At 44.5% G+C, this 13071-nt stretch overlaps 1 protein-coding gene across 1 annotated transcript in view; it reads left to right on the forward strand.

Annotated features, from left to right (window-relative positions):
- TPH2 (tryptophan hydroxylase 2) overlaps positions 1-13071 on the forward strand; it is a 124451-nt gene that overhangs the window by 32445 nt on the left and 78935 nt on the right. The window contains exon 6 of the mRNA XM_004602678.2: positions 11676-11872. Coding sequence (XP_004602735.1) covers positions 11676-11872 — 197 coding nt within the window. The remainder of the gene's footprint in view (positions 1-11675; positions 11873-13071) is intronic.

Below are 13071 nucleotides of genomic sequence, written 5' to 3' on the forward strand. Positions count from 1 at the left end.
GAGTAGGCTCATTGAGGCACATTCATGCATCTCATAAGTCAAGAAGGAACAAAGATAGAGACCTCCTGCCTTCGCCTTCCCATAATCTTTTTCCAAAGGTTCTGTTCAAACCCTTGGAGGAACTGCTAATTGCTAATGAGTTGCTGAGTGGATGAGTTTTTACATTTCACCTCATCTCATTTCCCTTTTGCAAACCCCCCAGGTGGAAGTGTCAATCAAGAGAGAGGCCTAAGGTGGGGAAGAAGAAAAGAGATGAGATAGAGATGAGAGGGACCATCTATTCCAGGCAGATAAACAGCTTTTGAATAAGTGAGGCAGCTCCTGCCCTGAGGAACATGTAAATGAAATAAAATAGAAAATGAGTTCATTCCTCACTCTTTCTATCAGATTCACCCATCCCTTTAACTAATTCTCTGTTTACCTTCGGCTCCGTTTGGTCCTTGCCACTGAGGACGTCCGACTGTTTTCAAAGAACACAATATGCGTTGTGTGTTCACCAGTCTTGCCATCTTGATGTAAATACCATCAATTGTGCCTGTCACATCTTCTTCCACTGAATAACTGAATTACTTCCCGACACTGGAGTTCCTCTACAGATAATACAAGCAGAGAAACTTTTGCACATTAGGAATCGGAGCAGCCAGGACTCCAGGAAGCAGGCAGGGTATAGCCTGTAATCAAATGTTTTCCAGCTCCCCAAGTTTAAAGGAAAAGTATGAAAAATAGCTTGCTGTTGTGTCTGCTAGAGGAGAGGATCAAACAAATAGTTAAATGAAATGATAGCATTGTTGCTTTTACCCTTGCTTATTCATCTGCCTGTAAAAAAGAACTCCCACCACTTGAGCCTCGGTGGGGTAGATGTCCCTGGAATTCAGTGTCAAAAGTATATTTGTTAAACAACTTGACTCTAACAAGCTCAGGACTTACGTAGCAGTATTTCCTCTGTACCTGCCACCAATTAGGTCTGTCTGTGCACATTCACTCTCTCCTCTCTGCAGGGACATCCATGCCCCTGTTTCTAGGAAGAGCAGGATTTAACCTGACAGGCTGGAAGATGCCTCCCACATCCTTCAGAATTTCCAAAGAAAGTTCTTTGGCATCTCTGAGTATATATTGCACCATGGAGTTTTTCCTGTCGTCGAACCTAAATCCCCACTGGGACCATCCTATCCTGTTTCCTTGTCCTGACTTCATTATTTCTCTTGTGTTGATGAAGACTTTGTTTGCCATTCTTTGGAAAAAGGGCAGACTTGGCCATGCATGGAAGCTACTGAAAGTTGTGTCTGTTTTTTTTCCTGTGAATTGGGAATCTGTGAATAATAATTTTGGTGATTAAGATTCCTGCATTCCCAACTAATTCTTTATAAATGGAGGAGTCTCCCTAGAGATCAAATTATAATATTTACATATAATTAGTTTGTGGCAAGTCTCATCTAGTTGAGGTTTATACCAATGTAAACTGGTCTTATTTTCTTACCATTGAAAGCATTGCTTTCCACGGTATTGTGTTGAATTCTACTTTCCTGCTGGGACTAAGTTCCTTAGCAACATCTAATTTCCTGTCATTTTCAATTATTCGTGTAGTCTCATTTGGGTATTTAAGATCTTGTTCTGCTCATCTAAAAAACGATTAATCTCAAGTTTAATTCAAAGTATCCTTCACCTGCTTAGCTATTTGGAGTAGGTATGTACGCATATCTATGAATTTATGTTCACATGCGTATGTGTCTGTGGCATGTGTGTATGTGTGTGAGGTGGCTGTAATTCTAAAACACCTTTCCTCCCCTTTTCCCATTCTTTCTCCTTTCTTCCCTTTGTGTTGTGATGACCTGGGTTCATACCTTTTAGTTACTGTGCTGGTGCAACCTTCTCAGTCTGCTGGGTCACACACTTGGTTGTAGCACCTGGCATCTTGAACAGCAGGACTGCTGGGATTGCATCCAGCATGGGGAGCAATGCTGCGGATAAAAATTATTGCCTCACACCTTTGAAGCAGGGTGTACTACCGCTGAGCTACCCCCAGGCCTCTTTTCTTCTTCTAGGGCCCATTTCTTCCAGAGTTGATAACTGGGAGGCCAGAGTGATAGTGCAGTGGGGAGGATGTTGCCTTCCGTGTGTCCAACCTGGTTCAATTCCTGGCATCACATATGGTCCCTGGAACTTCACCAAGAGCCCCACCAAGAGTCTCTGAGTGCAGAGCCAGGAGTAAGCCCTGAGCGCAGCCAGGTGTGGCAGCCAGGTATGGCCAGCTGTGGGCCCCAAACAATGCACCAAACAAACAAAACCCAGGAAACAGAGTTGGTAGCTAAGGAGAGGGCAGAAGAGGCTAAAGGTCCCCCCTGCTTCCCCCTCCCCCCATTATGTTCAGGTGTCAATGGCAGGTAGGCCTCAGGCCACCCTCACTCTGGCATGGATTCTTTCTGATATGGTCAGCTCCATTGTATGGGTCTGCTTAGTGTTTTGTGTAAGTTCCTCTGGCAGCAGGTAGGGTGGGAAAGCCATTATCAGCACTTCCACCCTTGCAGATATGGGTCTTCTTTTCCCTGGGCCTTGTCCGTACTCTCAGCATCCACCTTTCTCCACAGTGGTCACACCACAGCATGGAAGCCCCTCGATAAAACCGCCCTTCAGGCTTGATGAGAACCCTGCATTCCCTTGTCTCTTGAGTACTGGATAGAACAAGATACCCTGGGGGCTCCGATTTTCCACCCCATATTGGGCCTATGAAAACCCCTAGATCTTACTGGGTGCCCTGCGCCCTTGAGTGACTCTCGAATATCAGCATACGCATGTCAAGGCTTGCTGTGCTACTCTGGGCTCCAGACCCCCTCCCAGGGACTGTCTCACTGCAGCTACTCTCTTGCTGGAAGGTCTGTCTTCTTGCTGCTCAGTGTGGCCCTTTGCAGAAGTGCGATGGCAGACCCCACTGCATTGGCATGGCTGTTCTTCTTCGCTCAGGAAAGGGGGAAAACCTTCCTTTTCTCTCAAATACTGGCCTTCCTACTGTTTCAAGCCTCTCATTCCCTTTTGGACTTGTGGGTGAGGCTTGAGGGTGGAGTAAAAGGCGTGGTATAACAGGATTCTGTATTTTTTTTTTTAATTGGACCCTTTTGGCTGCCTTTAATCAGTCTTTCAAGGAGATGGTCCACTCCATCTGTTGGGGTTTTTCTCTGGAATGTGGTGTATTCGAATTCTTTGTTTTGGGGTCACAGCAGTGATTTAGGAGGCTTAAATACAATGCCTATTCCATATGTTAGGATATGTTCCCCAGTGATAGAAGCATGTAATATACAGGAATATTTCTGTACCTGGAAGACATCAGGATATCTCTCTGTTATCTTTCTCATATGCAATTAATAAAACCCTGGCAATAAGGATATATAAGTATAACATGTTCTGATTTTCCAAACACCAACATTTGAATTTTTATAAATGTCCATTTCAAAATGAAAAAAGGTCTGAGTGCCCCTGTATTCCTGAGTCTTGAAGCACATGCTGATTCTATTGGAGGCATCTGGAACTCTCTGCAGTCTTACTGTGTGAGTCACACGAGTGATCTTACTGTGTCAGTCACACGAGTGAATACATATGCGTTTGCAGAAAGAGTTGTCTTGGTTTTGTTCTTTTGCTTCTCTGAGCCTCCCTTGGGCAGAGATCTGCCAACCCCTAACAATATGATGTATTTTATATGATTTACCAATGTTGATAGTACCATGGTTATATATGATTCTGTATAAGATTTCCTACATGTAAATACCTACACCTGTATTACTTATTTTTACTTGGACAGGAAAATACTCTATAATGTATGCTTTGTTTCATTAGTATACTAACCAACTAAGATGATAGTCAGCTAGAACCAGATTGACTGAGTTTTAAGCAGACTCCATTGTTTTAGGAAATAGCTCTATCTCTCAAAACCTCAATTTACTCATCAATAAAATGAGAACTGCATTTTTTTTTTAATCTCATGGAGCCGTGAGAATCAAATGGGTTATTTCACCTAAAACATATAACTTCAAAAGTCTCTGACTGATGATTCTCAAAGATGAACTATGATATTTCTGCATTAATTACATGGAAAAGCAGGAAATTTCTCTATTTGGAATTTTAAAAATAGAATCTTTCCCTTTCTATGGAATTTTTAAAAATAGAAATGAAATGGCTCACGCTGGCCTTTCGTTTGTGATAAAGTTGATTTTTAAGCATTTACCTTAAAGAGCTGTGGGGGTTGGGGTTAGAGTAGTGTAAAATGTTGGTCAGGGTCACTGCATCAGCTCTTGAATCAAATGTCATGTTAGTCAGTCACCCAGCCAGGAGAGTCAAGTGGAAACAGAAGAGAATATCTATGACAATCCCTGGTCTCAGCATTAGGGCTGTTGGCAGTTCGTGATCAAGCAACAGGCCTGTAAAACTCCTGCTTTCTTCCTGATACCGTTTTTTCCCTTCTGTTGCTTCCTGCTGGCTTATTCAGCTCCGTTTTGCAAATGCTGTGTGTTTGCAGATCAATAGTGAAGGAAAAAGTTTGACCTAACGATTCTTTCCAAATGGCCTCTCGATATTTCATTTATTGTTTCAGCCTCATCGCTTCTCTACCTTCTGAGTGTGCACACTCCTTATTAGTTTTATTGGCTTACCTGACTCCAATTGATTCTGTTGAATTTTCTGGAACCAGAGACAGACGGTTTATATATTTATTTCCCTGCATCCTTTCTATTTTTATCTTTCTGCTGCAAGTTTTCACTCTAAATTCATCGCAGATGCAAAGTCTTAGCAGCTTGATCTCTTCAGCAAATATTTGCCAGGTTGTAATTTTTTATTTGTTATCAACAGCCAAATTTAAACAAGGCTAATCTTGTTCTAATTTGGTTTATATAAATCCCAGTCTTTGTATTTAGAGAAAGCAAATGTTAATTTCTGGTTTTCTTCCATGTGTGTTCTCTCACTTCTCACACACATACACACACACGTGAACAAACAAAAAACTGCATGTAATTTGGGGCAATGGGAACCGAACTGGGGATTGGACTATGAAACAGAAAGCATTTTGACAAAACACACTGATGTCCATATGGGTGGGTGGAAGCGAGGTGGCAGGGGGCCTGTTGGCTGGTCTTCTCTTATTATTGTTATCCTTTCCCTTCTTCCAGCCCTGGCCTGAATGCTCCCAGCTCCCTGAAGGTGCCTCCCTGAACGTGGCATTTGCCTGTGCCTTGGTTCGTGTGGTGGTTGGGTGCTGCACTATTTTGTAGATTGCAGATGCTGAGTTCTGTTTTGTGTGCACATACTTGAACTTCATAGGCTCCATGTTTATATTTGCTGACGTCATCAGTAGAATTTCTGCTGAGTGACCAGCGCAGGCAGTGCGAAGTGTCAGTGGCTGTGGAGCATATCATGAAAACTTTCTCAACTCCCCATTTCACATTCAGAATTGGGATCTTCTTTGGAGATTAGATATTAAATGAGTTAAATGAGTATTCAGATCTCTTAAGGAATAGTTAACAACAACAAAGAAAGCACACCACCCCCCTCCTTCTATGGTCCGTGGTTATATTGATGTCGGTGGGCCCCACTGGTGGCTCATGTGGAGTGGGGAGGAAGATGGTCACTTTCTTCCCATCTGCCTCTGCCACCTGGGACTGAGGGTTACTTGGTTCTTGTCTCGCCTTACAGAAAATAATTTCAGGAGTAGACAAGCAGTGAAGTAAAACAGATTTTATCTGGAGTTTTCAAAGGGAAGGAGGAAGAGAAGTGGGAGAGAGTGGAGAGTAACGTGCTCAAGAGAGAAACCAGGCTTCTCCAAGGGCGGAGAGAGCCCCTACATGCATCTCAGTGTTAGACGTGAAAGCATGAAAGGACACATCTCAAGAGGGGAGATGCAGGCGACACAGTGCTCAGGCATCACATGTTCTCGGCCACACGGGCGCAAGCAGCACATAGGCTAGGGCAGCATATGCGCGCCCTTCCTTTGTTCAAGATGGCCTTTATAGAATTTCTCCAACCTCCCTTCTACATGGGGCTTTTACCTAGCTAAAAGTCCATTGCAAAGGAGGTTACCTGGGGGGTTGGGAGTGTGATGGTCTTCTTTGAAGTTCCTTTCCTGGCCTTCTGTTCTTGCAGGAGCTTCTCTGGGTCTGTTGCTGTATATAGGTGAGGGTCTTATCAGGCCTTAGTTCCTGTTTTTCTGCTAGGTTGGCCTTTGCCACTTCAGAGCTATTACTTCCCAGGAAATTTACTGCCATCACCTGGGAAGGAGGCTTTCCCGATCTGCTTGCCTGCCTACATCACTATCTGGAGAGGTGGACCTGCTTTGAAAGGTGATGTTCTAACAGCAGCCATCAGTCATAAGCAAAGACCGTCACTGCAGATGGTTCTCTCGGCCTCTTCCAGGAAGCCCTCCCTGACAACTTCAGTCGAGGGCCACCTTTCATATTCTGAGCCAGACATCAGTATGCTACAACTGCAGCACACCACCTGTTTTTCTAATGGACTCTTGATTAAAATATGCAATGTTCATCTGTTTACCCGTTGTCTGTGGCTGCCTTCCAGACCCAAGGGCAGAACTGAGCAGTTGTGACTGAGATTGGGCAGGGCATAAGGCAAAATCCTTTTTGTGCCTTTACAGAAAAACTGTACTAGCCTTCCTAAATGGAGAGCACTTCATGGTGTGCACCACTGCACACCATGTGGAATCATCATCATCATCATCCCATTGATCGTTGAATTTCTCAAGCAGTCTCAGTAGCATCTCCATTTGTCCTAGCCCTGAGATTTTAGAAGCGTCTCTTTACTCGTCCTTCCCAGGGATGCCTCCTTGGAGGCTCTTTCAGGGTCAGGGGAATGAGACCCAGCATTGTTACTAGTTTTGGCATATGAATACGCCACGGGGAATTTGCAAGGCTCTCCCATGTGGGCAGGAAACTCTTGGTAGCTTGCCAGGTTCTCCCAGAGGGAGAAGTAGGCTATAAGATGTACTTATAGTGTTGCTTTGTGGTCACGCTTCCGGGAGCTTGGTTTTAAGTCTCTGGATGCTGGCTGTTGGTGGGATCACACGGCGCTGGGGGCAGTCTCTGGGTGTGACTGCCTCGCTACTGGAAAATGGGGAATATGGGCTTTGGAAGAGGCCCAGTCCCAATCCGAGCAGGCTTGGAAGTCTCAGCCCCGGGTCCCGCACACCTCTGCCGGTACCTTCATGCGTGAGGTTTGTCCGAACGTGTGGAGAGGGGCCTTGAGCATGGTTGTGGCTAGGCTCTGGAGGTCTTTGGCCTCAGGAACTCTGCTTGGGGCAGGGAGCCCACCCCTTCAGAGGAGATGTGGAATAAATAGTCCTATTTTATAGTTTGTGAAATTTCTCACTTTAAATTAGAAGTCTTTTAGTTTTTTCACCCCAGACAGTTTGTTCACAACACAAATAATCTCAAAATGACTTGGAGTTCGGGTGAGATCCTACTAGAGACAAAGAGAGTGCCAGGCAATTTCAGCTTTAAAGGACAGCATTCATTCACCACAGTCCTGGAATACTGTCAGTTCATTCAATGTTATTTTGTTAGAATGTAGATGAGACAAAACCAGCCCCAATCACATGGAAAGAGCTGATGTTATTCAAGGATATGCTTTCCTATAACATCCTTTTGTTCCAAGTAGAAGTTTCTGGGAACCTACTGAGGATGTTCAGGTAACCTTTTGCATCACTGTTGTCTGTGATTGCAGAAGAGGCTTGTAGAATGCAACAGGATACTAAAATTCAACCACAATTCTTTTTTTTTTTCTTTTTGGGTCACACCTGGTGATGCTCAGGGGTGACTCCTGGCTCTGCACTCAGGATTTACCACTGAAAGTGCTCAGGGGACCATATGGGATGCTGGGAATCGAATCTGGGTTGGCCGCCTGCAAGGCAAATGCCCTACCCGCTGTGCTATTGCTCCAGCCCCTCAACCACAATTCTTACTAGCTAATGATTTCAGTTAAAAGATGTGCATTTTTTTCCTTATCAAGTTTCCATAAGGAAGCATGAAGATGAAGCCTAAATCATTTATCTGAACGTTCAAACACAAACACACAAAATTAGAAAGTATTTATTTGAAAAAATAATAATGAATTTTTAATTATCTGCTCTTTTAAAAAATTTTCTATTTTTGGGTGGGGGGCATGTATAGCAAGGCTCTGGGATAACTCCTGGCAGTGCTTGGGGATTATATGTGGTTCTGGGAATGGAACCAGGCTTGGCCACAGGCAATGCCAGCACCTTACCTGCTATATTATTTCCCTGGCCCTGAATGGGATCCTTTTAGGCACTCAGACCTCATTATAAACGTGGACTCCTGCTTCCGTTTTGCTGGTTCTGTGGTTTAGATACATATATCTACCACAGCTCTACAGAGCTAACCCTTGCCTCCTGCCCCTCTTACCTCCTGTAAATCTCTTCTTCCTTCCTTCCCTTCTTTTTCAATTCTAGAATCTAGGGACCAGAGTAATCTGGGCACCCCCCACCCCACCCCCTCACACACCTTTTGGATACCTTTCATTCCCTGTTTCATTATTCTACATCATCTCAATTAAGTAGTAGGAGATCACACTCAGTTTTTTTTTTTAATTTATTTTATTGAATCACCATGTGGAAAGTTACAAAGTTCTCAGGCTTATGTCTCAGTTATACAATGCTCAAACAACCGTCCTTTCACCAGTGCCCATATTCCACCACCAAAAAAAAAAGAAAACCAGTATACCTTCCCCAGCCCCCCCCCCGCCTAATTGATAAATTACACTTCCTTTTCTCTTTACCTTGATTACATTCCATATTTCAACACAAAACTCACTACTGTTGTTGGAGTTTCAACACAGAACTCACTATTCTTGTTGGAATTTATCCCCCAAGAATACGGCCCTATTGACAGGGAAACATTTGATAATTAGTTTTCCACTGATGAGAATGAAGAGATATAAAGTCGTGCAGCTGCGGTAGCCGATTTAGGATTTCTGTATTTTAGTAATTAAGTCCAGGGAGATTTAAGTTGGAAATTGAATCATTTCCCTTCCTGGAGCAGCATGGAGCAAAAGCTTAGTTCACAGCCTGGAGACATGGCTACAAGCACTCGCTGGGACCCCAAGTCATATAGCTGGCTCTGGATCCTGATTGTTCAGCAGCAAGCAGCTGTGCAAAGGCATGGCCACCCGGGTCAAATCTTGGTGGAGCTCGTTTTTTTTTTTTTTTTTTTTTTAAGCACTGTAGCACTGTTGTCCCATTGTTCATCGATTTCCTGGAGCGGGCAACAGTAATGTCTCCATTGTGAGATTTGTTACTTTTTTTCCGCATATCAAATATGCCACAGGTAGCTTACCAAGCTCTGTGATGTGGGTGAGATACTCTCGGTAGCTTGCCGGGCTCTCTGAGAGGGATGGGTCGGCCTTGTGCAAGGCAAACACCTTACTCCCGCTGTGCTAATGGAGCCCTTTCATAGCTACTTAGGGAAATCACTTTACCTCAGTGAGTATTCGATTCCTCCCCCGCCTCCACCCCCATATAAGGGACTGATGCTTGGATTTAGACATTTAAAAGCCTTGGCCCTGGTTATATTTTAAGAAGATCCTTAATTGTATAAGGAAATGATTTCCTGGACCCCTTAGGACCTGACAGGGCTGCGGATGTGTAGTCTTTTGACCCTGTGTCTTGGTAACACTAGGGAGCAGTGTAGCGCTGTTGGTCAGCTGTTCCTCACATCACTGGTCAGTGTGACGTCATATCTGCAGGGTCACTCATCCCACTGGAGGTTAAAGACTACCTCGGGCTGGGAATGTGGCTCTGTGACACATCATTTGGCCTTGCATGGTGAGGCCTAGATTCAATCCCTGGCACCACACACACACACACACACACACACACACACACACACACAAATAATAATAAAGATTAATGGGATAGAAAGAGATGGCAGTAGGTAAGGCACTCTTCCTTGCACACAGCCAACCCAAATTTGATCCCTTTGGGGTCCCCCAAACCCTGACAGGAGTTATCCCTGAGTGCAAGGGTAGGATTACGCTCTGAGCACAGCCAGGTGTGGTCACACCCCAAAAAACCAAAACCCAAAGAAGGACTCGTCCCAGATCTCCTTGAGTCCTTTCTTGCTGAGACTGAGGATCAGTCACCACCTGGAATCCAGACAAGAGATCTACATTTGTACCAGAGTGCACTCAGTAATCCATGTAAAGTTAGATCCTGGTTCCTGAGCAGTGTTTTAGCTAAAAGCTTAGCTTTAGTGTTGTCTTTATTATGAGCCCTTGTAGCATAAAAAGTGCAAAGACTTTTATAATTAATATAATTAACTTTTGTTTGAATAACTGAACGTTATTGAAGGAACAACTATAATTCGAAAAGCATTAAAATGAGAATGGGTTAGAACCAGAGGTGTGGCTCAGTGGTAGGGTGGTAGAAAATTTCATGTGGGGACCCTGGGTTCAGTGCACCGCCCTCCTTCCCACAACACAGACAGGCATCTGCATGGTGAGAACAGGTATTTGCTTCTCCCCCTACTTATGTTTAAGTTATAGATGACTCACTTTCCCCTATGTTTCAAAGTGTCTGTTATGGGTACCCATTTTTCTAAATTGTTTTTTTCTTTTTGGGTCATACCTGGCAATGCACAGGGGTCACTCCTGGCTCTGCACTCAGGAATTACTCCTGGCGGTGCTCAGGGGATCATATGGGATGCTGGGAATCAAACCTGGGTCGGCCCCATGCAAGGCAAATGCCCTACCCGCTGTGCTATCACTCCAGCCTTGATATTTCTGAATTTTATGAAAGGGTTCATTGCTGGTTTATGGTTCTGTGATGTGTATGATTTTTGGCCTTCTAGTAACTCCAGTAATAAACTCAAAGGGTGCTTATTTGACTCCAAATTCAGATTTCATTTGTTAGATGGTATTTAACTTGCCTTTTTTGTTGTTGTTGGTTAGCAATATTTTTTTAACATTGTGAAGAAATTTTGCAAATAGACAGTTTTTGTTTGTTTGTTTGTTTGTTTTCCTTTTTCTTTTGGGCCAGCCCAGCCTGCTGGAGCGATAGCACTGGGTTCGATTCCTCTGTTCCTCTCAGAGAGCCCGGCAAACTACCGAGAGTATCTCGCCCACACGGCAGAGCCTGGCAAGTTCCTCGTGGCGTATTCAATATGCCCAAAAAAGTAACAACAGGTCTCACAATGGAGACGTTACTGGTGCCTACTCGAGAAAATTGATGAACAACTGGATGACAGTGCTACAGACAGTGCTACCCAGGGGTTACTCCTGGCTCTGTACTCAGGAATTACTCCTGGCAGTGCTTGGGCAGGGGGGCCATATGAGATTCCAGCAATTAAACTCCGGTCTACCACATACAAGGCAAATGCCCTACCTGCTGTGTTATTGCTCCGGCCCTAACAGCCAAACTTTAAATGTGCTTGTCAAGGAGGCAGGCTGGAGGGTGGGAGGGAACCTGGGGACAGTGGCAGAGAGAAGTTGGCAGGGGTGTTGGGATAGGTATTGGATCATTGCATGCTAGAAACTCAACAGTGAATAACTTTGTAAACAACAGTTTCTTAATTTTTTAAAAAAAAAGTAGAAGTTGACTCCTGATGTTATCCTGATAGATAAGAAGAAAACTCCTAAGCCCTCGGGCCTTTTCATTTGTCCTCTCTTGTGTCTAGTGGTCAGCCCATTCCCCGCGTGGAGTACACTGAGGAAGAAACGAAAACTTGGGGTGTTGTGTTCCGGGAGCTCTCCAAGCTCTACCCCACTCATGCTTGCCGGGAGTATCTGAAAAACTTCCCTTTGCTGTCCAAATACTGCGGCTACCGGGAGGATAACGTGCCTCAGCTCGAAGACGTTTCCTTGTTCCTGAAAGGTGAGGCTCCACAGGGACACGCGTTCTCATTTGCTCTGGGAGGACACATGTTGCAGTCACGTTGCAGTCAAGGGCTTTTTTTACCCAAAAAGAAAATCCCTTTGGATCAAAAAGAGGACAGTTAGGGGTGCGGGGGTGTGAAGCAGAGCAGGGCCTCTGGACAGGGAGCTGCCTCCAATGTTTATCTAGCTCCAGGGCCTGGCAGGTCTCTCTGGGGTCGGCTGTGAAGGAGCTTTGCCACGTCCGTGGCCGCTTCAGACCTAGCCCCTACTCTGTCCTGCTCCACAGAACGAAAGGGAAGGAACTCAGAGGTGGCTCTTTATTTGTTTTGCTAAACATTTTGTGCTGGATGAAGAAATATCCTAGATACTGTTAAACTTGAGTAAGTGAGTTTCCTCTGGGGGAAAGTAGTAAATGAATCAAATCAATATTTTAAAGCCTAAATCGCTTGCGAGGGACTGTACGCGTTGCTGATGTTACAGCTGTCAACAGGACAAAGCAAGGGACCTTTCAAGCTCCTGCTCTGCCTGAGGCATGCCTCGTGACCTGTCCCCTTTGTGATTTCGAGCTAGGTCAGTGATGTCTCCAGAGGAGAGCTAGGCACGGTCACAGCGGACAGAGCCGGTACACTGAGAACCACACCTTGCATGATGGCGACGGCCTCAGTTGTGAACATCATCTCGAGGATTTTTTCTTTTTAAATTTCTGTACTTCATTATTTATGTGGGCCACCCAAGTGGTGTTCTAGGACCCATAGGGCCACATATGGACAGTACTTGGGGAATCATGTGGTACTGGGATGGAACTGGGGCTGGCCATATGCGAGGCATGCTCTTTAGGCCCAGGACTATTTCTCTGACTCTTTCCTAGTAGAGAGAATATAGTGAACTACTGATCCAGATAACTTACTGGCACCTAATTACATTATACAGTCTTCTCGTTTAAAAAGTTCATATCTTCCCTCAGGTCTTACCTTGGTTGGTGCCTCTTTGACTTCAACTGAGAGTCCATGATGAATCTTAGATATTTATCTTGGGTTTGATAATCGCTCACGTACAGAGATTGCATTTTTGCTGCATTATTTCTCAAACCCCAATAATTAGAATACCATCATATAACTTTTTTTTGCCACATCTGTCCTCCAGTTTAGTATTTTCACGAGAGACTATATAATTTTTTTTGAGACTATATGATTCTGC

The sequence above is a fragment of the Sorex araneus genome, chromosome 10, assembly GCF_027595985.1.
Source record: "Sorex araneus isolate mSorAra2 chromosome 10, mSorAra2.pri, whole genome shotgun sequence".
NCBI classification, from domain to species: Eukaryota; Metazoa; Chordata; class Mammalia; order Eulipotyphla; family Soricidae; genus Sorex; species Sorex araneus.